This window comes from Pelobates fuscus, chromosome 5, assembly GCF_036172605.1.
Source record: "Pelobates fuscus isolate aPelFus1 chromosome 5, aPelFus1.pri, whole genome shotgun sequence".
NCBI lineage: Eukaryota > Metazoa > Chordata > Amphibia > Anura > Pelobatidae > Pelobates > Pelobates fuscus.
This window is the reverse complement of record NC_086321.1, coordinates 174279731-174306820: the sequence shown is the minus strand read 5'-3', so window position 1 is coordinate 174306820 and position 27090 is coordinate 174279731. Positions and strand designations below refer to the sequence as shown.

At 39.5% G+C, this 27090-nt stretch overlaps 1 protein-coding gene across 2 annotated transcripts in view; it reads left to right on the top strand.

Moving 5' to 3' along the window:
* The window catches only part of MED13L (mediator complex subunit 13L), a 155661-nt gene that overhangs the window by 116366 nt on the left and 12205 nt on the right, over positions 1 to 27090 (top strand). Inside the window, exons 12-28 of one of the 2 annotated variants that reach the window (XM_063454733.1) lie at positions 1400 to 1502; positions 2584 to 2693; positions 8385 to 8484; positions 10855 to 11072; positions 11892 to 12097; positions 14774 to 15696; positions 16077 to 16256; positions 18995 to 19218; positions 19806 to 19971; positions 20955 to 21282; positions 22322 to 22541; positions 23291 to 23479; positions 24201 to 24424; positions 24676 to 24818; positions 24903 to 25061; positions 25335 to 25511; positions 26492 to 26631. In XM_063454733.1, coding sequence (XP_063310803.1) covers positions 1400 to 1502; positions 2584 to 2693; positions 8385 to 8484; positions 10855 to 11072; positions 11892 to 12097; positions 14774 to 15696; positions 16077 to 16256; positions 18995 to 19218; positions 19806 to 19971; positions 20955 to 21282; positions 22322 to 22541; positions 23291 to 23479; positions 24201 to 24424; positions 24676 to 24818; positions 24903 to 25061; positions 25335 to 25511; positions 26492 to 26631 — 3810 coding nt within the window. Of the gene's footprint in view, positions 1 to 1399; positions 1503 to 2583; positions 2694 to 8384; positions 8485 to 10851; positions 11073 to 11891; positions 12098 to 14773; positions 15697 to 16076; positions 16257 to 18994; positions 19219 to 19805; positions 19972 to 20954; positions 21283 to 22321; positions 22542 to 23290; positions 23480 to 24200; positions 24425 to 24675; positions 24819 to 24902; positions 25062 to 25334; positions 25512 to 26491; positions 26632 to 27090 lie in introns of both variants that reach the window. The other variant, XM_063454732.1, reaches the window with a different exon arrangement.

The following is a 27090-nucleotide window of genomic DNA, read 5'->3' as shown; positions in this document are numbered from 1 at the left end:
CTTTTTGCAACAATCTAAACATAATACAGTAGGAATAAGAACATTTGTGGAAAATGATCAATGTCACCCGTATTTTCCTTGTACCATAAGCACTTCAATTTTCTCTTTACTTAGGTTGTTGGGGTACCACTTGATATAGATATATAGAGTTATAGTGTTATGAGAACATTTCTTCCAAAATATTTGTAATAGTTGGCAGGTATGGGGCCCATTCTGAATTGGCAAAAAAAAAACCTTTGTAGTTGCCTCAATCGAAACAAGCTTCTGTGCTGTGTCACAGACAGTCTTCTATTTGGCAGCAGTGGCGGGCTTTACAGAGATTCAACATGGCTGAATCCTTAAATGTAACAAATATATTTTGTATGACTAATGAAGTCGTACGCTTCCCCATGAATTCTTATGTTTTCATTTTTAAAAGGTATATTTTTTATGAGTTATTGCTTTGCATAATTTTTTTTTCCCTCTTTAAGCCAAAGTATAGAAAAGAACAACGAAAGGGTAAACCATTTAGTAGATGAGCCCCTTTGTAAAGCGAGTAAACTAAATAAAACATAACTTTTAATAAGTATAGTAAAAGGAATAGGTGAAAAATACTAAGTCACATATATAAAAGTTGTCAGCAGAATAAATATAACTTCTGCCTGTATAAGAAGAAATAAATTCCCCAAAAGTGCATAAAGCACATAGAGATAGACTATAAAGGGTATCTAAGTAATACTGTCTAAAATAAATATTCAGTAAGTAAATAGAAAATTAAATAATAATTAAAGGAACACTATAGTCACCTAAATTACTTTAGCTAAATAAAGCAGTTTTAGTGTGTAGATCATTCCCCTGCAATTTCACTGCCAATTCATTTAGGAGTTAAATCACTTTGTTTCTGTTTATGCAGCCCTAGCCACACCTCCCCTGGCTATGATTGACAGAGCCTGCATGAAAAAAAAAAACGCCTAAATAGGGCTCTCTTTACAGGAAGTGTTTATGGAAGGCTGTGCAAGTCACATGCAGGGAGGTGTGACTAGGGTTCATAAACAAAGGGATTTAACTCCTAAATGGCAGAGGATTGATCAGTGAGGCTGCAGGGGCATGTTCTCTATACACCAAAACTGCTTCATAAAGCTAAAGTTGTTCAGGTGACTATAGTGTCCCTTTAAAGTAAGACAAAAATAAACAAAACTAAAAAAATATGAATATCAGTCTAATACTATCTCACTGTCAAATCAGTGATAATTGGAAGCTTAGATAGAAAACTGCAAGGAGTTGATACAAGATTAGCAACAAATGTAACTGCAAGCTGGGAGTCACATATGTAGCTTGTCTAATAACCCAGACGGGGAGGATAACAGATTGTAGCAAAACTGAAAAATCTCCCTCTATATAATCGTTTGTGCCTTTCCAGGGTGATGAGGGGTTTGAAAAAGATGCCTCACCAACAGAACACCCTGCCCCAGTGCCTGATGGAAAAGATGCCATGTCTATTTTTAGTCCTTCGACCAAATCAGGTACGTAAGAAACTGCATCCTAATTGCGCACACAAAACAATATTAATTTTTTGCTGCTACCGGTGTCTAAAAGTTACTCTTGCAGTATGTTTGAGATGGCAGTAGCATGCAGAGTGTTCCTTCAGAAACATGACTTCTGATTTAAAAGTTAATAGACCTATACATTATTAACTTTACTATCATTAACATTTTTTTTCCCCTGCATATTTACATATTTGAAGAAGCTAGAGTAACTTGTGACCCCTATCTCCTTTAAATGTATCAATCTGTCTAGGTGATTTGCAGCAATTTGAAGTGCTCTCTCCATGATGCATGGGCTAGGTTAGGACTGATGGGTATATTTCCACAATCTTTAAAGAGCTTTAAATCGCCAGTGACCTACTCTGTTTCTTTGGAAGTTGCCCTATTATGCACTATAGATTGCAATAAAAGCTAGAAAGAAGTGAGTTGTTTTTTTTTGTTTTGTTTTTAAATAAAAACAACGCATCTTCAATCCAGCACCGGGCAAAGCTCCCGGCACTGACTTCCTGACTTTCCCTCCTGATGTCACAGGTGTTACACGTGGTCCGTGAAACCTGCGAGGAAGGAGGGAGGGAGTGTCCACAGGGTGGGAGGGGAGAGCTTGCTCTCTGCCTGCAAGGGGAAGATTTTTAACGTCTGTTTGCAACATGCGCTGACGACAGACATTAAGTATGCACAGAATTTATATGGCAAATCGCCCCAGCACACAATTACCAATATCTCTGTGTGTGTGGAGCATTCCAAACCAAAACACTGCACTTGCATACTCATGGTGGTTGAAGTAAGATTTTAATATTATCAATAAGTTTTTGAGATATATATGGAATGTTTTAAAGTTAACTTATTTATGTTCCACCAGTGTTTAACATGGATATAACTAAAATAGTGTTATACATGTTTACAGAAAATATTCATTTTGAATCTGCTCATATATATATATATATATATATATATATATATATATATATATATAATATCTCATACGTCTTTCTTATCAACACACAGCATTTGTGCGTTATTTTTATGTTTACAAATGTTTTCCGGATCCCTTGCTTTGCAGATCCACGGCAGGACAGAGGGGTGGCTGCAAGTCTCACACAGGTTACTGACCTGGCTCCCTCTCTCAACGACCTGGACAACATATTCGACAACTCTGAGGATGAGGACCTGGTGAGTTTTAACATTAGTGCAGTAACAAAAATGCTACCTGTAGAAATAGACGTAAAACCGCAGAAGGACATTGAGCATCATGATAAATAATTTTGAATTTCATTTGTTGACATAAAAGTGGACAGAAATAAATATGAATCACATAACATGTTGATTTTTTTTTCTTTTCTTTTCTTTATCACCATTTAATGGTTTATAGAATTTTGTTGGAGCAGGGTCATCTCAAAGTTATTTTTATGGTAACTGTAAGAAATCTTGTGGAAATGTTTTCCAAGATGATTTAAAATAGGAAATCTAAACCCATCTGACAACCTGGTTTACACTATCTAGTGAATTAAATTATTGTAGGGGATAATTGTAGTTGATGCATGCCATGATGGACTGTGATGTGAATGTGAAATATACCACTGCACCACACTCTCATTGATACTTTAATTTTGTAACATTATGGGAGTAGAGACACTGCCGATGCTACTTTTAATCTCGTTGCTATAAACAATGTGCCAGGATTGTTTGTGAAAATAAAAGAAAAAGTGAGCATGCAATTTGTGATGGGATTCTTGCTAGGCATCAAGACAGAAGGTTGTTGTTGAACTACACAGGTGATTTGTTATGCATGGAAGCTAATTAACGACACTTTGGTGTGGAAATGTTCATATAACATCATTTGCCTGTTGTTTCACTCTACTTCCTTTCCTATTTTTATTTTATACTTTAGGCAGGGGATTATTGAACATGCCAAGTAATATACAGTCTGCTTTAGTGGTTATGGTTTCAGGTGAACCCTGGTGCTCTCCTAGAATAAGTAGTCAAACTGTTTTAAAATAGTTTGACAATTTACCTTGTCTCCCCAGGCTGCAGCTGAGCAAGGCGGAAGCAGGGCAGCTCTCAGTCAATGAGTGGAGCTCTGTATAGGGCTGTGCTTGGCTCAGGGGAGGCCTCAAACTTCTCCTACAAGCGAAGCCAAATGCGACACAGGCTCCTAACTAATCTTAAACAGTCTGGCCATTTACTCTGGAAAGGCATTGTGGCATTGGTGCCTGCAATGTTCCTTAAACTAAAAATAAATAAAATACAGTATGAAAGGGGTTACGTTGGTACATACAACTTCACTGTAAAATCTTTATACCAGTGATTCCCAAACCAGTCCCCAAGGCACCCTTACCAGCCCAGGATTCAGGGATTACTCTGTTATGTCTAATGTGTTTTTAGAAAAAAAAGAAGAAGAAACACCTTAGACATACATAACAGAGTAATCTCTAAATCCTGGACTGGTAGGGGTTTGGGAACCACTGATCTATAGAGCATTGTAGCAGAATTGCTCTCAAAAGTTGAGTTTTTCCATAAATGATTACAAATATATTATAATTCACTTCACAATCAATTGTTGCCTTGTAGGTCTATGCCAACAATTGAGTGATTAGGGAGAGGTGGATACATCTTCTACATGTTCTCCTGTCCTCCATTACAGCATCTGCAAAGTATTCACTGTAAATCTATCTACAGCAAGCACGTCTCGCTCTTTCTATGGTAATACGAGAATAAAGTGACTTGTATCATTCTGTTTAGATTGATATGCAATCAGTGTACCCACCATGTTGGCATTTTGAGTGAGGGTAAGCAGAGAAAAGGTAATGTTTACGTTGCGGACTAGCCATACCCCTAGCTGGAGTCACTCGACTGCTACTACAGTTGCTTCCTATCTCAGTGCTGCACAGTGTGCAGCACCTATGTTCATGGAAACTTTAAACGCTCCCCATATAGTTTCATTGATTAAATGCATCTCTATGAGGAGATTGACACGTTTTTGTGTGCATGTGCAATAGCCTCCCAATGCTTTTCTAGGGGAAACGTTGAATAGGCTGAGATCTTCAAGATTGATGATCCCAGCCATGGAGGTGGGGCCAGCATGATGATAGAGAAAAGGTAATGAAGCTACTTTTTTACTTAAATCTGTGGGGATCTAGACATCTAAATAGGTAGTCCATGTTTGTATTCCTAATGCTATAGTGTTCCTTTAGTAAAAGTGAACCTGTCAAGATAGGCTCTCTCTTTAAAGTTGGCATTTGGTGTGGAATAATTTACATGTGATTAGTGTGGCAAACATGATCGGTTGCATTGCTGCATGGCAAGTACTGAAATACTTTAATGTACCAAAAAATGTCAACATTGATTGTAAACAGGGCCTTGGGGGAAATGCTGGTGAATGCAGATTAAAGATTGCATAGATATTATCACATTAAAAAGTAGTTGTGTTATGGAAATGTATTTAAGCTGGAAGATGTGCCTGCTAATATTTCCTTTGTTTACTTGAGCAAGAGGAATGTGACATACAGCTTGTAGTAATGGCCATAGAAAATGTTTAACTTTGGTTTTGTCAGAGGAATTTGGCTGACTAGCAACATGTTTGAGGTACTTTGCTTATTCTCACAGGTCTTGTTGCATTTTTCGTCTAATAAACACATTGATAGCCTACTGTTCTATCTCTTTGGGGAGAAGCAGAAGGGCACCAATTAATCCAATATATGCTGCTCTTTTGGGCAGTTGGAAGTAAGTGCTCAGACCAAAATAATGCTGTATCTGCTGCACACCTTCAGGTATTTGGATGAATCTGAGGCTGAAGTCGGGGCACATAATTGATTAAACATGGTGGAACACAGATGCGTGAACTCTGAGACAGACTCACTCCCCCACCCCCACCCCACCCCTGAGCACTGGCTATTGTTTTAAGGTGCCTGATGTCCGTATATATAATAGTTTGTTTAGTTTCTGGATATTTGTTTTGCCAGAAATATATACTGTATTTTTTCTGTGTATAAGACGACCCCTATTTTTTTAAGCCCAAAATTAAGAAATAAATATTTTAAGCATCAAATAGAACAACTTTGATATTTTAGAGGTGACTTCTGAGGAGAACAACACACTTCTGATTCTCGTGCCTCCCCTGTGCTACAGTACTCTGTTTAGTTAATGGCTCCATAGTGCATGCTCCCACAATACAGCAGGTGATGTGAGGGCATGCTGGGACATCACATCAGTATTCACTCTGATCCCCATTTTCTCCCATATATATATATCTCTATCAGAAAGCAAGACCTACCTGAGGTGGAGCATACATTAATATGGCTGCTCTTTTTATGGTGTGGCATGTCTCTGGAGATACGCATATAGGGACCTCTTTTTCCTTGCCACAGGATTCAGAAAGGGCCCTGGCACACTGAAACATGGCAGGCGACATCTTGGCTCAGGTTTTTTTTTAAATGTATTTATTTATTTTTTAATTCTTTATTTTTTTTCTGTGCGTGAAAATTACAAGCATTTGTGGAGTGCCACAACAGCACGCCATAGATTAAGTAACAATCATTCAATTAGGCATTTTTAGGTATTATGTTGTAGCAGGCTAAACCCAATTTTTTAGGTATAGCGAGAAGATGACACGTTAAACATGTGTCAGTAAACAATATTGAGGCAATAGGCTAAGCTTTAAATACTTTAACTGCCAACATGGGAGTGATTAGCCAAGGTGAGTATCCAGTATGTGTGTGCTTGTTAAGGTATAGTAGATAAATGTTAGCTTAAACAGTATAGTGTTATTGCTCTCGTTTCCCGTCAAGTGTCTGGATTGCAGACTATTCATGTATGTCCGGTTATCTAGTACTATAGGTTCTACATTCTGTGTGTGTTAGCTGGACATGTGAATGGTTAAATAGAAACTAGATCAACGACATGAACATTTCAGAAGTAACATGGTTAGTGTATATTGCAACTGCCTGGGTTGTGTCTACCCTTGTTTGTTTTATCGGTAACTGTGTAAGAGAGCATGTATGATTTTCGGCTCACTTTGGACGTGACCTGGTATAGGGTATGAGTTGTTTCTGTGGAGGTAGGTATAATTAACGGTGAAAGTGAGCATATAATGGGACATCAACATTTTTAACTCAACTTTATAAGGTTCAAAAAAAAATAATTAAAGTGAACCCCTTGTATAAAACGGTTTGCGGCAGTTCTAGGAAGGCACTTCATGTTCCCATATGGCAAGTGGGTGCTGCCCATCGTTCCTGGTTAGGTGGTGACTGAGGCGTAGGTGTCAGACGTGGAGCCTCGCAGGAGTAACAGGATGATTCTTGCTGGATCCCAATTTCGGGTGGGCGAGTTTAGCTCGTGGGCTCTGTCTTGCGAGAGTGAGTCTAGGCCTAGCGACCGTAAGAGATCCGCTGCGTCCTGGTTGCCTTGTATCCGATGTGTGTTGGCTCCATGTTGTACTAGGAGTATTTGGGAAGGCAGCCATCTGTAGCTTATTTTTGGTCGTTGGAGAAGGGAGGTAAGAGGTCGGAGTGACCTGCGCCATGCTAGGGTTCCGCTGGATATGTCGGCGAAAAAGGCAAGTTCCATATTTTCCAGCTGGAGGGGGGTTTTATCCCGGAGAGCGGAGAGGACCGCCATTTTGTCCTTCCCGGTCCGGAAGGTGATTATTGTGTCTCTTGTGGCTGTAGCTGGGGCTCTGGTGGGTTTGGGGGACACGGAAGAGGTCTGCGTGGATGATAGCTTTAGCCTGTCCGGGTGGTAGTATGGTTGTAAGTATGCGCCTGAGCACCTGTGGCAGCTCAGCTTCTGGCACCTCCTCTGGGATCCCTCTGACTTTTAGGTTATTTCTTCTTCTGGCACCTTCTTGGGCCGCAAAGCAGTGTTCGTGTATTTTGTTCTGATGTTGCAAGTCCTGCACGGCTTTTTGCAATGAGGAAATGTCCCTTATGTGGTTTTTGGAGGAGTCTTCCAAGGAGTTAATGTGGCCTGTCAGGCCCTACAGTTCACCCCGGAGAGCTGTGACGTCCGCCAGAATGTTCTTCTGCAGATCTGCCAGTAATGATTTTAAGATCCCTGTGGTGACCCGGTCAGAATCCGCTCCTGTTTTATTATTTTTTTCCCTCTACATCGGGATTGAGGCTGTGGGGTAGTCTTCCCCCGAGCAGTCGCCTGAGCAGCCTCTGTGGAGAGCCGCCATATTGGAGCCGCTGGTGCTGCATGCCTGCCTCCACATATCTCCGATTGTCAGCGCCGGAGCAGGCTTGTCAGTCGCTGTTTTTTTATTTTCCGTCCCATGGACCTTGATAAGTTGCCACAGCTGTGCAGTGGTCGGTAAGGGTTATTTTGGGCCCAGTTTCTCTGTTTTGTGCTCGGAGCTTCAATTTGGTGCGTCCGCTCGCTTCGGCAGTTAGGCTCCGCCCCCGGCTCAGGTTTTTTTAACCCTTGCAATGACATTCAGTGTATAAGACGACCCCAATTTTAGACTAAATTTTTTTTGAAGAAAACATAGTCTTATACATGGAAAAATACAGTACATTTAAAAAACTGGTGTTGGCAGCTGATTTATCTAAAGATAGCAGATTACATATGCTTATAAATTGTTTCTTTACAAATGATGCAGCTTTACATTGAGTACAACCGGCAGCTAGTATGATGGAGCATGCATCTCTGCCAGTCCACAGTGTCAGTTAGTTAGGGCCCTTTACATTTATATCCTGCAAATGTAAGTGTCCAGTGGTAAGTGGCATGTATCTTAAAAACTACATTATTTTTTTATGCTCATTGAATGTTTTTTTTTAATTTGGGCTTCTGTAAGTATAGTGACTTTTTAATTGATGTAATAGTTGGTTGCTGCTCTTTTACCACTGAATGTAATTGTCTTTGCAGGCAGGCTCTCCAGGAACTCGTGCAATAAAGGTGCCCCCAGGAGGGGCAGAAGATCGGGCACTTGGCAAAGATGGAAGGACAACTGTTCCATACCTACCAAGTGAGTGTTGATAGTAGACTATGATCTACTTTAGGTCCTTCATTTCTTTTTTTTATTCAGATTAAGTGGAATAGAACAGTGTATTCCTTTCCAGTAAATGTAATGTAAAACTGATATAAAAAATATTGTAACAGATTTTAAGATGTTTCTACACAATATCCTGGAACCGAAAGCCTAACTGTGTCTTGACCCTGTTGATAATGTAGAATTAATACTTCTGTATTATCAATGTCAACTGTAACCATCCTGGACAACACTGATAGGCTAAGAGCACTGAATTAAATAGCCATAATAGTGTTAGGAATACAAACATGGATTCCTAACCTTATAGTTTCCTTCTACCTATCTAGATGTCCTACCTATCGAGAGATCTACTTACCTTTAAGCCCTCGCCGTGCCAGTCTCCATGCACCATCCAAATCTTGCTCTAGAAGCAGCATTTGATCTGCAACTGAGTTTGACCCTATAGCAAAGGAAGTGCCTCTGGTGGCTACTTAGAGACGTGTTAACCCTGCAATGTAAACATTGCTGTTTCTACAATACAGTGTTTTACATTGCAGGCTTTAAACTAGAGGTATGCTGCACCCAGAGCACTTCATCTCAGTCCCTTTAATCTGATTCCTATTTTTATAATTTAAATTTCTTTTTTTCAAGTAAATTATATTATTTCCATTATATTTGGCCTACTGACTACTACTATATCCACTCTATATTTTCTTCTGGATATATTAGAGACTGCAAAAAAAAAAGGCACAGTCAATAGCTTTCCAATATTTAATATGTCAAAGAATTCTTAGTCTAGTAATGAAGACTAATATTTACTCAGTTTCAGTTGCTTATTATTATCTAGTAGATTATTTGTCCTATCTATTAAGTATGCCTGTGGCTGAACTATGTTTTAACCCACCCCAGATCAATGATAAAAACACATTATGACCAAAGTATGAAAGTAGTTATTTTTTTTTCTCTCAAATAATTCCTAAAACTGTAAAAATAAAAAGTGTGATTTATATGGTTATAGCATCTTATTCTGAATATATACCTCATGTTTCTGCTAAGCATGTATCGTTCTTATGTTTGTATAAAAGTTTTCCTCTCCCACTTTTGGTCTGATTCCACATAGTAAGCTCATAATCTACGGTCAATGACATTAATGATTTGATTTTGTGTATTGAAGGTAAACTTGTAGTCTTCCAGTTTCTAGCTATAATTATTGACACTGTGGGTAATAGTAAGAATATCAATTTCCGCAAAGGTTTAGAGATATTATCACTTTCGGTGTATGGTCCAGTTTATAAGATGTCACCTCTTGAATCAGTGTTTAAACATTTACCCATAAGCTGTTTACTCTTTCACATGACCACCATATATGTAACATAGTGCCTTTATGAGAGTGGCATCTCCAACATGTGTCTTGCATTTCAGGATAAATTGCACGAAGGCGAGTGGGTACCATATACCATCTGTACAATATTTTCCGTGATATTTAAAAATGTGCTGTGATTGATGACATTCCTTTATGTACAGTGACATTTTTATCCCATTCGTCTTCTGGTATAACTTCTTGGATATCAGATATAATAGATAATCTTCCCTCCAATCAAAATAATGGTCTGATTTAAAATATCTTCTTGTATTTTAAAAATATTAAGGAACATTGCTTGCGTTTTGCTGGTATTAAGCTTATAATACGAATTTTGACTGTATAAATGTAGTTCTTTCTTTAAATTTGGTAAAGAAATGTGTGGCTGAGTTATCGTTAATATGTCATCTGCGTAAGCGGTGAGTTTGTATTCGCTCCGGCCTATTTGGACCCCATGTATATCTTTATTCTGTCGTATAGCTGTAAGTAAAGGCTCTAAAGCAAGGACATAGAGCATAGGAGATTAGGGGCACCCCTGACGTGTTCCATTTGTAATGTTAAAAGATTTTGAACAAAATCCTGAGTTCAATACTGTAGGCAGGATTGGCAGGAATCAGAAAGACCTGATTCCTGCTAATCAGTGCCTGCCATGTTGAACATAATTGACATTATTAATGCGGAGGTGTCAATACCACGTTGTAAGTACTACTGAGGAGGCCTGGTGGCTGTAGGCACTTGAAAAGCCTATGTTTAAGTCGAACAGTTCCTAAAGACATTAAACCAAAAACTGCACCAGGATATCAAGTCAACATAGCCATTACAGCAAACTTTAATAATTATGGGCAGACTAAAAGGCCATTTTATTTTTCTGTCTGTTTCAGATGAATTAACATTTTTGTGATGTGATATTTGTTCTTGCTTTCTTATTAGTGCCAACCATTTTAAATGTGGCTTTGCAGTGCTTTTTCAGTTTTTCCTAGTATATTGATTTTTATCTCCTGCAGCAGCAGCTGATTTACAGAGGATGTTTCCAACTCCGCCTTCTCTGGAGCAGCATCCTGCCTTCTCCCCCATCATGATGTACAAAGATGGAGTAGGCTCGGAGACAGCAGCAGCTCTGGGCATGATGGAGAGTCCCATGGTCAGTTTGGCTTCTATGCAAAATGTAGAGTTCAAGATGGAGGTTGAGGAGGGTCTGTGCAGCCCAAAACCTGAGGCAATTAAGGTAAAATTTAATAATGTACTTGTTTGGTAGTAATATTTTGGATTTTATTTTGGTGCTTTAGAAAATTTGCCAGAGATATATTCATGACATATCATGCATTTCAGGGCTTAAACAATAAGGTAGAGCATGGAACATGTATGTCTTTAAAGTACCAGCATGGCTAGATCATTGCCGCTACCAGGGGCAGCAATATAGTTTCTTTCTTTATATTTTGGGCTTTACAGCTGCACCACTACTTAGAAATGAATGTTCTGAGTGTGCCTCCAATTCCCCCCCTTTTTTAATTAGCCAGTATGGTGACAGATAAGGTATCCGTTTACCAAATAGCATCTGTGAAAAATATTTGAAGTGTGTCATGTCTTTTATAAGACCAAACAAGTCTGCTAAAACACATGGCAAAGGTGTTGAGTGATGCAGCAGAATAAAAATTAGATTTTTTTTTAAAAAAAATAGTAGGACACAAGGCTTATGAAACTACAATGTGTAAAAGAAAAAAACAAAACCTATCATTTACTTTTATATGTCTTTGAAATTGGTTTTCTTCCTGAATTAAAAAAAAAGGAGGGGAAATAGAGGGGGCAGGAAAGGATTTATTTAAAAATTAACCTGCAAAGTAACACTGCCAGTTTAAGGGATTAATGGGTAATTCATTGTTAAATGTATTATTGCTTGTATTATGAGATAAGCCAATTATTCTTACTGAGTGAATTGCAGTAGATTTATATCTCATCGTTCTTTTTTTATTTGAAGACCACTGGTATATTTAGAGTGATTCATCATTTGATCTGTGTTTTTTATTTTTTTTTCCTTCTTCTTCAGGATTTCTCTTATGTGCACAGAATCTCTACCTGTCAGCCCTTCTTAGGGTCCTCTATGTTTGCTCCACTCAAATCTTTGCCCAGCCAGTGCCTGCTGTCCTTGAAGATACCAGATGCCTGTGTATATCGACCTTCTTGGGCAGCTCCCCCAAAGATTCAGCACCTTCCCCTGCCAACTGCTACTACTTTCAGCAGAGATGGTTACATGTGAGTATTTGAGAAATGGTGGGCGGTTATAGTACCAGGAGTTGCTCCCCATTTAAGTAAATAGTTTGACTATCTACATTTGGGGGTGAGGGGATATGCTGGAGTGATTATGTTGATTGGAGTGTCCCACAATACAGCAGGTATACACACTTTTTTAATAGCCAATCTGTGTTTATTTGCGCATTCATGTGGATAAAGTTGACTCTGACTGGCCATTAAAGCTAAAGGAACAGTTAATAAGACCATAACATATTAAATCTTTAAATTGACAAAAAAATTATATATTTATACATGTTTACACAAAGCCACACAGACTATTGTGGAACTGTGCCCCCCGTCCCCCTTTCAAAGTCCAGTTTTGCTATTGAAAATTAACCCAGCAATTTAATTCCAGCATGATCATATTGCACCCATATTGTGGGTAAGATGCATCCAACTTGCTCTAAATGTTGCAGTACCACTTTCATTTCACCTCTATATACGCATAGCCATGTTTAATGTGATTCCACCCTTGTCTGTAATTGATAACTATTTAAAGGTCCCTCATTTAAATATGTGTTCCCCTGTCCAGATGTTCGTTTTGATGGGTAAATGTCCATAATTTAAGGAAGTAGTATATCAAACCAAATATGTGAGTGTGTAATGAGACAGAAGCCTGGATTTCCATTTGATGTAGAGATGAAGTGGTACTATAGAAAAACCAGAAACATTTGGGATATGGCTGTAAAATCTAAAAATAAGAAACAAAGAAAATATATAGTGTAATACAGTTTTGTGAGCAATTATGCACTCAATGAAATGCACTCACATTTCGCTCAAGGGTTTTGTGTCATCTGCAAACCTTGATGTTGTTGGGGGGGCTTTTTTATCCCTCCTGTTGATCCGGTAAGGTGGATGTAAAACAGGACTTCATTGGGTAGTAAAAAGGTCAGCAGCTTTATTGGAGGGTGAACAATCACCCATAAATAATAAAATATAAAAAGCAAAGGCCCTTTGAATGAAGTGGTACTACATTGTATACTTTGAAAAGAGATGAATCTGACAAAAACACAAACGCACACAACACAATCATCTGTTAAATATTTTTTTTTATTTTTTTTTTGCTAGTGAGCCCGAACTTTTTTATTCTGATAACTTACATATTGCTAACTTTAAAAGAGCAATGTCTGCATACTGGATACAGTGTACCGTATATACTCGAGTATAAGCCGAGTTTTTCAGCCCATTTTTTGGGCTGAAAAACCCCAACTCGGCTTATACTCGAGTCAGAGTCTGTATTATGGCAATTTGCATTGCCATAATACAGACTGGGGGGAGAGGGGGGCTGGCAGAGCTGTACTTACCTTTCCTGCAGCTCCTGTCAGCTCTCTCCTCCTCCGCGCCGTCCGTTCAGCACCTCGGTCAGCTCCCAGTGTAAGTCTCGCGAGAGCCGCGGCTCTCGCGAGACTTACAGTGTGAGCTGACAGAGGGAGCTGCACAGACCGCGCGGAGGAGGAGAGAGCTGACAGGAGCTGCAGGAAAGGTAAGTACAGCTCTGCCAGCCCCCCTCTCCCCCCCACTGAACTACCAATGCTGGACCACCAGGGAAGGAGAGCCCCCCTCCCTGCCATATATCAAGCAGGGAGGGGGGACGAAAAAAAAAATATAAATAAAATAAGAAATAAAATAATAAAAAAAAAATTAATAATAAAAAAAAAGGGGTATAAGGACCACTATGGGAGGGAAGGGGGGTATAAGGACCACTATGGGAGGGAAGGGGGGTATAAGGACCACTATGGGAGGGAGGGGGGGTATAAGGACCACTATGGGAGGGAGGGGGGGTATAAGGACCACTATGGGAGGGGGTGGGATATAAGGACCATTATGGGAGGGAGGGGGGGGGTATATATGGACCACTATGGGAGGGATGGGGGGGATAAGGAACACTATGGGAGGGAGAAGGGGGATAAGGACCACTATGGGAGGGGGTGGGATAAGGACCACTATGGGAGGGGAGGGGGAAGTAAGGACCACTAGGGGAGGGGAGGGTAAGGACCACTAGGGGAGGGGTGAGTCAGGACCACTGGGGGGGGGGGAGTGAAGGAACACGGGGGTGGGGAGGTAAGGACCACTGAGGGAGGAGGAGGGGAAGTCAGGACATATGGGGGGGGGGAGGGGGCGGCAAAAATTTTTTGCCTACGGCGGCAAATATCCTTGCACCGGCCCTGCACACACTGCATTCACACACTGCATTCACACACTGCATTCATGCACACACACACTGCATTCATGCATGCACACACACACTGCACTCATACACACACACATACGCACACACTGCATTCATTATACACACACTGTAAATAAATATTCAATTAATATATTTTTTTTAGGATCTAATTTTATTTAGAAATTTACCAGTAGCTGCTGCATTTCCCAGCCTAGTCTTATACTCGAGTCAATAAGTTTTCCCAGTTTTTTGGGATAAAATTAGGGGCTTCGGCTTGTATTCGGGTCGGCTTATACTCGAGTATATACGGTAAATTGGATCAGTGGTTTCACAAAATTTCAAACTGCTTTATTTTTTAATATATACCCAATTCTGCACTGTTGTTCTCTGACTCTTGTATCTTTACTTTGTTGTATAATAATTTATGGTTATTGATTTTAAGTGAAGTTTTCCATCTTTGTCTTTAGGAATGTTCCCAGTGTTGGTAGTTTAACAGATCCAGATTATCTTCAGTTGAACACTCCACAAACCAACACACCTGTTGCCCCGTGTAGCACTGCTCCAGCTAGCAACAGTGGAACTGGAGGTGTCTTGCCCTCCCCAGCCACACCTCGCTTTTCTGTTCCTACTCCTCGAACTCCAAGAACACCTAGAACTCCACGTGGTGGGGGAGGAGCCAGTGGCCAAGGTTCTGTGAAGTATGATGGCACTGACCTCTGCTCCCCCGCATCCACACCATCCACCATGAGGCCTCTAAGCTCAGTGGAACCAGCCAGCAGTCATCCAGCTCCTGAAGCCCACAGCCTTTATGTTACTTTATTGCTTTCTGACTCTGTTCTCAACATCTTCAAAGACCGGAACTTTGATAGCTGTTGCATCTGTGCCTGCAACCTTAACATCAAGGGGTCAGATGTGGGCATTTACATCCCAGACTCATCTAATGAAGACCAGTATCGCTGTACATGTGGATTTAGTGCCATTATCAACCGCCGCCTTGGTTACCATTCTGGACTCTTTGTAGAGGATGAGATGGACATCTTTGGCAGGTCCTCTGATGTAGGTCAGGCAGTGGAAAGAAGGTTAAACATGCGAGAAGCGATGCAAACAGGCCGTGAGCCTCCACACCCTGGTTTTTTACTGCTCGTGCAAAGTCAGTGCACTCGGCCTTTTACCAGCAGTATTTGGGACATGCCTTGCTCTCGGGGAGAAACATTTCTTGAGGGACCTACATGGAGCTATGACAAGGTGCGAGCAGAAAGCTCAGATGCATGGCCAGAGTGCCTGAATGCATTAGAGCAAGGAAGGCAGTATGTAGACAACCCTACAGGAGGAAGAGTGGATGAAGCTCTGGTTAGGAGTGCTACCTTTCACCTTTGGCCACACAGCAATGGTGAGCATTGTTTCATCAATATGAATTCTTCAGAATACACACATATTTTGTGTGTGTGTGTGTGTGTGTATATATATATATATATGCGTGTGAGCAGCGCCTGCTGCCATTTCCTATGACGGCAACTAAATGGCTGCTACATGGGACTGTAATTCTCACTAATCTCAGCATGGGGGCATGTGTGTCCAATTGCTACTCTCCTTAACCCTTAAGTCCTACCCTTAAACCTAAAAATATCTTGCGTTATGTGAAGTTAATGCCATTGCAGGCTTCTCGACACATTTAGGAATTATCTGGTTTATAGATTTCCAACTCTTTCTCTTTGTGTTATGTTATCGTCCATATTATTAACATACTGCTATATTTGTCTCCTCCTCTAGTGCTGGATGTGAGCATGCTGCCCTCACAGGATGTGGTGCGCATGCTACTTTCTCTGCAGCCTTTCTTGCAAGACGCCATACAGAAAAAAAGAACAGGAAGAACTTGGGAGAACATTCAACATGTGCAAGGCCCTCTCACCTGGCAGCAGTTCCATAAAATGGCTGGCCGTGGATCCTATGGTAAGGAAGATAGAGCACTGTATTTAAATAAAGTAGACATGGCTCATTTTGGCTTTAGTAATCAAAAAAAAGCACAACAGTTATCTACATAGATTTTAATTGAAAATTCACAACTTTCATTAAATTACTCATTCAATTTTCACCAAGGGAGGGGTGCACAGAGGGTAGGGTTAAAGGGTTAATGTAACGTACTGAATTTTTCTTTTTGTGAAAACTCATTTTGCCACTAGATTCCTCACATCTCCTAATTAGCAGAGAAGGACAGAGCCACGTGCACACAGTTTTACAGATGACACATTGCAGACATCGCAGCGCTGCCTGTAAATACAGAAGTACGCAGAGATGTTATTTTTTTTTAACAGGACTCTCATTAGGCAGTATGGAACAGAGTCCCAGAGTGCAAGTGTTTGCAGATGACACAAAACCTTGTAAAATAATACAATGTGAGCAAGATATAACTTTACTGCAGAGGGATTTAGATAGTCTGGAGGACTGGGCACTCAAATGGCAGATTAAATTTAATGTTGAAAAATGCAAAGTTATGCACTTCGGCGTAAAGAATACACAAGCAACGTATACCCTTAATGGAAGCGAATTAGGGATAACAACACACGAAAAGGACTTGGGAATTGTTATAGACAACAAACTGTGCAACAATGTGCAATGTCAATCAGCAGTGGCCAAGGCCAGTAGGGTATTGTCATGCATGAAAAAGGGCATTCATTCTCGGGACGAGAATATCATTTTGCCTCTTTATAAATCACTGGTAAGACCACACATTGAATATGCTGTGCAATTTTGGGCACCTGTTCTAAAGAAGGATATTATGGCACTAGAAAAAGTGCAGAGGCGGGCTACAAAATTAATAAAAGGAATGGAACAGATCAGCTATGAAGAAAGGTTAACAAATTTAAACCTATTTAGTTTAGAAAAACGTCGCCTGAGAGGGGATATGATAACATTATACAAATATATTCGAGGCCAATACAAACCATTGTGTGGAAATCTATTCACAAACCGGACTTTACATAGGACACGAGGTCACGCGTTTAGACTAGAAGAAAGAAGATTTCGTCTAAGGCAAAGGAAAGGTTTTTTTACTGTAAGAACAATCAGGATGTGGAATTCTCTGCCTGAAGAAGTGGTTTTATCAGAGTCCATACAGATGTTCAAACAGCTACTAGATGCATACTTGCAAAAACAGAATATTCAAGGATATAATCTTTCAATGTAGGGTAATAACTGCTTGATCCAAGGATAAATCTGACTGCTATTCTGGGGTCAAGAAGGAATTTTTTCCTAGCTTGTTGCAAAATTGGAAGTGCTTCAAACTGGGTTTTTTTGCCTTCTTTTGGATCAACAGCAAAAAACATATGTGAGGAAGGCTGAACTTGATGGTCGCAAGTCTCTTTTCAGCTATGTAACTATGTAACTACACCCTGGCACCCAATCACAGATTTCTCTGTATATGCAGCTTTTTAAGCAGAAACTTTGCACATCCACTTTGACCACTTCTAAAAGCAGAAGTTGGCGTTGACCCTTTAATGTAACTGCTGTATTATTAATAGTTAATTCAGGAAGTGAAATACATTTACCATATTTCTCAGGTATAATAGAGCATAAGAAAATCACCTGTGCTCATGCATTTTTATGTGAAATAGGCTCATCATCAGTTTACAATGTATAAGTGCAAAATAAGAACATAAGAGCTGTATATCATAATATATACACATATAATGAAAGTCTTATTGCCACAGTAAAATGCTAAATATGCAAAAACAATATATATATTTTTTTTTTTACATACACAGAATGGATGTGACCTTTTAGACAATACATACATCTAATTCTGTCCTTCCCATAGTCTTCCTCAAATCCATGCCTCAAACTTTTTATTTTACATACATTTCAATGTTATTTATTTGTATCTGAACATCTAATACATCCATGTATTTTTATAAGAATTTAGTTTCTTTGCATGATATATTGTTACATTACGTTGTTTTTTTTTGTTTTGTTTTGTTTACTTAGAGAACAGCACTATTGTCTTAATTCATTTGTAAAGGTCACCTACTAACTGGGGAAATGTAATGGAAATCATTAAATATTAGCTATTGCCATCAATTGATTAATATAGTGCCAGGAAAACAAACCAGTTTTCTTGGCACTATAGGGTTATTAGGTCCCTTCCTCCCGCGGGGCTGAAGGGGTTAACCACTTACCTGAATCCAGCGCCAATGTCTCTCATCACTGAGTCAGGCTCTGCCACTTTTTCAATGCTTTCCTATGGGGAAAATCTGACGCTGAAGGTCCATGAGGACGTCCAGCATCAGATAACCAACCAAAGTTCGGTTTGGATTCCGGAAGCCCTCTAGCGGCTGTCTGTTAGACAGCCACAGAGGGCAGACTTAAAGCTGCAATGTAAACATTGCAGTTCTATGGAACATTCCAGCACTAAGTGCAATAGGGACACAGCACCCAGACCACTCAATAAGCTGAAGTGGTCTGGGTGCCTACAGTGTCCCTTTAATTTGTTTACCCTTCCTGTCAATATATATATATATATTAATTAAATACAGACCTGTGTCTTATGCAATAGTTATTTTCCTGTACATACCAATAAAAAAATCTGCGCGCGCACACACACAAAAGTTGAGGCCACTATAAAATGTTTTTATATTGAGGTGTACTGTACAATAAACTGACTGACTGTCTGATTGTCTACTATTTGCTCTTAGGCTCAGAAGAATCTCCAGAACCTCTGCCAATCCCCAACCTTCTGGTGGGTTATGACAAGGATTTCCTAACAGTGGCCCCATTCTCTCTTCCTTTCTGGGAGCGTCTTCTACTTGAGCCTTATGGGGGGCAGCGAGATGTTGGATATCTGGTGCTCTGTCCTGAAAATCCAGCTTTGATAGATGGGGCCAAAGCCTTCTTTAGGGATCTGAGTGCTGTATATGAGGTGAGCTGTGTTTCATGGCATGCACACAATGAACTAATCTCAATTAGTAAAAATTTCTATATGTTATTAGTATAAATCAAATTGTTGATCCAGTTGATCTAAAAACGTCAGTAAAGCTGTGTCTTTTCATGTATTCTTTGAATAGTGGATCCGAAATGTTTTGTTTTCCCTTAAATATTTGTTGTCCATACAGAGCATTAGGATATATAATGTCAAGTTAGCCAAGACCAGTATAGTTGATTAACTGCTTGATTGGCATATACATACTCCATGTTGCATGACCACTTCAAATCACTGTTTTTGAGTTGTAAATAATAACAATTTTTGTAAAAGTCCACATCTCTCTATCCTTCAGCTGGGTGGCTCCATTTTTGCTCTTTTATAACCTGTGTTCTTTGCACCTGGCAGTCAGCATAGACAAAGCCGGGAGAGCAGAGGAGACATTAAAAAGTGTTTCTATTTTCCTTATCATTTGCATTGTGTGCCTTTCCAGTGCCTTAAGTATTGCCATTTTTTATATAACAGAGTATCACATGACAGAAGGTTAACACTCATGTGTAAATCTTTGAAATGCTTCTACTCCTCAGATGTGTCGTCTTGGTCAGCACAGGCCAATCTGTAAGGTGCTTAGTGATGGGATTATGAAGGTTGGCCATTCAGAAGGCGAAACGTCTACAGAGGAGAATTCCATTGAGGAGATAGATAATCATGCCCGTTTGCGGCTCTACACGCAGACTTGCCGCCAACATCTTGGTGAGTAACAGGCCATTTCTCATCTCCATCTCTGTAAACAGCGTACTATGTAAAAACACAACAGGCTATTAACAGAGAAGGAGATGAGAAATTCTATATTAAACAGACTTTGAAATAAAATAAGTTCAAACATTAGATTTATCACTACAGAATGTAAATGTTTAGGTCACAGAAGGGAGGGAGCTCTGACTTGGACTGCATAAACACATTGATTTAACTCTTAAATGGCAGACATTGGATCCGTGAGATTGCAGGGGCATGATCTATATAGCAAAACAACTTCATTAAGCTAGTAGTTCTGGTGCTTTTAAAAGAAACATTTCTGTTTTCTGCAAAATTAAAGGGATACTGTAAGACCTGTTAGAGCTTCATCCTTAACTCACTTGGCTCTGTTCTTCTATTCGGTGTACAATTGTTTTGTAATGGTTTAATACTAAATGAGAGTCCCCAGTAGCCTGTCCCCTCTGTGCTATTTGAACTGACGAGGAAGCATTAGCCTAAGCTGGAATGGGCAGCTGTAATTTACTGTGTGCCATCAGACAACTTTTAACCAATGAGAGCGCCTATTGCTGGTATTGCATGGGTATGGCTAGAAGGAAGGGTTTAATCTCAGACTTAGCCACATCTCCAGTAGGAGTTGGGTTGTGGGTGACCAGGAATCCTCATTCAGTTAGAAACCTCTCAAAAATGGTTTCACTCTTAAATAAGGGACAGTCCTAGTTGAATCCAGGTACTATGACCAATTCAATTAGATGTATTTGTTACAGGAAGTTATCATCCTTGAAATGGTGAAAAACTGTTTAGACCTTGCTTGTAAGTGAACCTCTTTCCTTCATGTTTTTGGCTATGGGATTTATTTAATGACCTGTGAATTTTGGTAATGTGAAAAACAGAACTGCTTAATTTAGTGCAAAATAGACACTCTTGAACCTTTGATTATGTAAAGGTTTGTAACTGTCCTTAATTTGTATTTGTTTCTGTAGCTCCTTACCTTTCGTCACTCCAGTTGGACAGCAGCCTGTTATTACCTCCGAAAGGCCAGTCACATTCTCAACAAAGCACCCCTAGTGCTGCTGCACCTCCACCTGTAAACAACCTTCCTTTTAATGCCACTCCTAATGGCACAAGCACTTCATCCATACCACCACCCTCATCCTCCTCTGCGCCCACTGGGAATAGCACTGCACCAGCTGGGTTTAGCAGCACGCCGGCACAGAATTCTGTGAATTCTAGTGAGAGGCCAGCACCTAGCCAGCCCAGTGGAGAAACAGAGCCCAACCAGCAAACCACCCAACAAGAAGCACCAGAAAGGTAAGTACAAAGACTGTATTTTTTTGACCATTCACTCTCTATAATCTCAATTAGTGCATGCTGAACCGAAAAATCGCTCATCTGTACCCTGGAAAATGAAATGGACTATTTAGAAGTTCACATGTTTGAGATAGTCACTCATTTCGCGCATACAATTAAATACTTCCAATATATGATGCAGTTAAATAACTGGAGGTTTCTTAGTATCATTCCAGTGGCCATGAAAGTATAAGATCACCTGCCACATCAAGGCAAAACACTCTTATCTTAGTCCATCACTAACAATTTACCGTCTTTCTTTAAACTAAAAGCTAAAATCTCAGAGAGGGGTGTTTTTTTTCTAAATCCCTACACACTTTTCCCTTAATAGGGAACATATGGGGTGGGTGGCAGCACTGTAACATGGCTGTGTAATACAAAAGCAAATACAAACATACAAAATTAAGCTTGAACTCCAAGCAGTAATGGGCGGCAATAATGACTATAGTACACATCAGTATATATTAATTTTATGCATACCATTAATTTGGTATTATGGATGTAAGCGCAAAATCTGTATTTTTGGATAATTTTAAACAGTAGGAACCTGATCAGAGAGGAGTATATACTTAAGCGTTGTGACCATTTTTATACATACTCTTAAGTCATTTCATCTCTGCTTTGAGTCTAGAAATTAGTCTAGAAATTATGAATTATTGATTGCTTTTTTTCAATGAATACACCAGTCAACTTTACCCTAAGACCTGCGAGCACATCCTATTTTTTCTTTTATGCTACATATTTCAAAGAGGGAAATTTGCACCCAGGCAAGCAGTACTATATATTCATCTGTTGTGGAGTTCCAGCAGGCTTCTATTGGATATATATATATATATATAGACTAGAGATTTATATATTTTTGAACTGCAATCTGTGTAAAGGACAACACTGAACATTTTTGTTTGAAATGTCATTTTTACTGTATGGAGATATGTAATATTTCCTTTTATGGAGTTTAGTATTGCGTCATTGATATGTTGTTTCTTGTAATTCTAAACAGTACCACAGAGAGAGAGAAAATAGGCATCCCCACAGAGCCAGAACAAGCTGGAGGCCTCACATCTTTGCCTGCTATAGTTATATACATAGTGGACCCTTTTGTATATCCAGCTGATGAGGATTCTCACACAGAGAACTTCTGGCTGCTGGGCCTGATTCGGTCTTTTACAGACATGCTGGAGAGTTTACCGGAGCAACATCGTGCCTCCTGCATCCTACAGGTATGTGGGTTATCTATCAGGTATAGGACGTGGCTCAAAATTTCCTCTCGTCCACTCAAAACTTTTAAACAAAAATTCAGCCCTGGGCAGTAGGAAATGTTCTCCCACAGTCTGCACTTCCTCTTGCTTGTAATTAATATTTCTGTAATACAAGTAATATTGGTGGCCACACGGCTCATATTTGCTTAAACCAGAAGATAGTTAAAGTGACACTAGGCACCAATACAACTTTAATGCATTTTATAGATTTTGTGCATGTTTAAATCTTATATGAATCTATATGCCACTCTGGGTGTCCTTTCCGTCTAATGCACGTTTGTATGTTGTTCATTCAGTACTATCAGTGGCTTAGCTGTGTGCATACATTTTTGATAAGGAAGCCTTTTTCTGGGGTCAGGTAACTTTAAAAGCTTGGCTAGTAGCATTGAACTTGAAATTTTAAGCCCTGCAATCAGAATAGGCAAAAGTACAAAAACATGCAAACTCATTGAAAATGCATTTGCCGAACCAAAAGTTTTTAAGAATTTTGTATTTTGCTGATGTGACATATTCCTTGAATAAACTTGCAGAGTCATCATAAAGGGACAACGCAAGGGAGTGTGTTGCTTATTGAAATACATAGAACCTTGAAATTAATGAAAAAATCAAAATCTTTGATTCATTTTTACCGTTGTAAAAATATGCATGTTTGATCTTCATTTAAAGCCTCAACATTAATTCAGCCAATTGTAATCACAAATCTTTTATAGGTGGTCCCCTGCTGGTATCTCCTTCAGACAGTAAGTGATGACAAGGTCTCTTATATCCAGCACTTGAAGACTCTTGCATTCTCTGTGTACTGCCAGTGCAGACGACCAATTCCCTCCCAGATACCTATTAAACCTCTCACTGGCTTCGGCCCTGCTGCTGCTCTTAATGCAATACTCAGGAACCCAGAGGTGAGTGAATACAGTTTATTCAGGTAATTTTACCACCATTGCTTCATGCAGTCTTCATTGTATATTTGAATCCACTCTTATACAAATATTAAGAATATCCTGCATAGTGAAGATAATTGTAACCATCATAGTTGCATATGATGTAGTATACTATTTACTGAATTATTATTATACATAAACAGTTTTTTCTTCGTTTTAAAAACTGAGCATAAAATGCCAGCATGAATATGTTGGTTAATACACATTTTGTTCTTCTAATTTACTTACCTAATCTATGACATACTTGAAATCAGTCTTCGATCTAACGTGACTATAGACCCATTATATTCATTTGAATACTTTTGTTTGACTAACATTTATTCAACACTTTGTTATTAAAATAGCCCAAAGAAAGCTGCAAAATAAGTTAATTTGTTGTACATGTATTGGTGTAACAGTACTTGCTAGAGATGGTGATTAACATTCGCCAGAATATATTGGCATGTTATTACGCTTTACTGTTTTAAGAAGTGCTTCTTGTACCAGTTCTGAGCAACACCTGTGGATCAATACTTTATTTTATATGCAGTTGTTTTATATGCAGTTGCATGTGGGATATCAATAGAGCCTGAACCATTAATGACCCTTATTTGAGAAGTGGTATGTAAAAGCACATGCTTGATTTGTTATCAGGGTAGACTTCCTGTATAGCATGCAGACATTTTTGCTTCTTCCTTTGCAGAATCCTATCCCTGGGCAGCTATATTCTCCACCCTTCCTGCTTGCCCCCACCAAGGACAAACAGACAGAGCTGGGTGAAACATTTGGTGAGGCTGGGCAGAAATACAATGTGTTGTTTGTTGGATACTGCCTTTCCCACGACCAGCGCTGGCTCTTGGCTTCTTGCACTGATCTCCAAGGGGAGTTGTTGGACACATGTGTGGTGAATATTCATGTGCCCAATAGGTGAGTAGTAGTACTCCGTTTCCATTAATATATTTACAGTCGCATGTGAATGGATGTTTACACTTATTTTTTATTTGCCTACATGTTTCTACATTTGTTTTGGATAGAATTAGCTGATTGTACTGCCAAGTGTAGTTTTTTGTGTTTGTTTTTTTACTTTTTACATGAGGAGGGCATGTTCAGCATGTGTTGGTGGGGTGTCAAGACAATTCTCATAACTGCTACTTATGCTTTCATATGTGATCTTTTAGGTTTCGGAGAAGCAAAGTATCAGCGCGCAAGATTGGGTTGCAGAAGCTATGGGAGTGGTGTGTGGGGATCATGCAGATGACATCATTGCCATGGAGAGTGGTGATTGGACGCCTTGGGCGATTGGGTCATGGCGAGCTGAAGGGTAAACTAAAATAACAGGCTGAAAATATCCCATATCCCATATAACCGTTATGCTTCAGTGCCTAAATTTTTTACTTTGTTTCAGATTGGAGCATTTTGCTTGGAGAATGCTCTCTACAGACAATCAGCCGTCAACTTAAAGAAACATGCAGAATGTGTGGCATCTCAGCTGCTGATTCACCCTCTATCCTTAGTGCCTGCCTTGTAGCTATGGAGCCCCAGGGATCCTTCATTGTCATGCCTGGTTAGTTACCATTGCTTATTTAAATTTACCAGTGTTCAATTGTAAAAATTATGCAATTCAGAGTTTGATTCCGCAATTATAATAGCAACAGATTATGTTTACATTTCTCCTTTTAGTTATTTTCTGGATACGTATCAGCAAGGCAGTTAATTTCTGTGTATATGGAATATGTCCTATTCCATACTAGTAATTTATTCATGATATAATCATATCTATTGTGTATTGGTTGTGATTCTTAACAAATCTTTTTGACTGACTGTTTTCTTCCTGCAGATGCTGTCACAATGGGCTCTGTGTTTGGCCGCAGCACAGCTTTGAATCTACAGACTTCTCAGCTTAGCACACCGCAGGATGCTTCTTGTACTCACATTTTGGTGTTCCCTACTTCAGCGACCATACAGGTTGCACCTGCTAATTATGTGAATGAGGATGGTTTCAGTCCTAATAATGGTGAGTGCCATTCAAATTATGACACCAGTGTCAGTAGATTAACAGTTTTTTTCCCTTCCCAAAATCCATATGAAATGCATAGCAGTATATTTTACAGATCTAAAATAAACTATAAAAATAAAGAAAATATGAGAGCAAGCAAAATTAAATGTGTGTTTTTGTGAGAAGTTGGTATAGTACCACATCTGTGGAAGCGAAAGCTTGCTTATCTTGAATTATCAGTGTTTTAAATTGATCGTATGCACATTTGTAGCTCGCCATTGGGGTCATGACAGGAAAACCCTTTACACAGAGAATACTGTGGATACTTGTATACCAATATGAAGTGGTGTACAGTGAACTAATTATAGTTAAAATTTACTCAAGGTCGCATGTTCTTACCAGAAATTTACAGCAATCCACACCTGGCGAGGTATTACTGTAATTTTTTTTCTTAATAGCCTTATGAAGCTATTTTAAGCTCCCTCCGCCTCTTATCTAAGCAGTCTTGTTGAGCCTTAAGCTAAATGAACTATTAAACACTTCTAACTACTCTGCCTGTGCACCGTACATAACTGCTAATAGACCCCCTTGCCCTTAGCCATTCTTGCTACAAACATTTCTCATTATCATGGCTGACTATTAACCATCTTTTCAGGCCATTAAACACCAGTGCTGCTTAGATTGCACGAACCAACACTTGTATGTGGAGGAAGTCCACTGCCAGGATTGTAGTCTTTATAACCAAAGGTGCTACAAGGAAATTAAGGTTTTATCTTATTTTTCATATTTGGTATTATCACAATATTCATAATACCTTCAACACTGTGCATCAGTCTTATTATTTCCACAAATATGCGTGAGCCCATTGTACCGTAAGTCTTGCAGAGTAGATAAAAACAACAAAACACAACTTTAGAAATATATATTTTGTGTGCTGTTCTGACAAACGTGTTTACATAGTAGTTTTTAAGTTTTCATCAATCTTTCTATTCCGACAGATATGTTTGACCTGCCATTTCCAGACGATATGGACAATGACATAGGAATTTTAATCACAGGCAATCTGCACTCACCCCCAAACTCCTCGCCAGGCTCTCCCACAGGCATCGGGGTGGGATCTCACTTCCAGCACAGCCGGGTGAGTACAATGTCAGAGGGAAAGAAAATTTATATGAGATAGAAGACATTTTTGATTGTTATGAACATTAAAAGATTACATGGAGTATAGCTGTGCTGTATATTATTTTGCAATGAATATATATGCTAACACTTTGTTTTACGTATTCAGTGCATCTCCTTTGCCTCATTGGAATGGCCATCATTAAGCACAACTTTCACAATATGAAGGTCTGAAACCATCCCAGAGTGCATTGTTAAAATGTCTGGCACATCTTTTTTCCCTTCGTATAGTGGCAGTACTCACAGTTGGGATGTTCCTTCCTATCTGGGACAAGAAGCTCCCCCTTCTTCCGGTTTTTATGCCTGTGCTCCGCCTGCTGCCTCCATAAATCCTGTATGCCCTGTACACTCGCCAGTTCTTCTTGTCCCGATAACGGGACGGACAGGTTCCCCAGCTGGTGGAGATGGTGCGATCAGC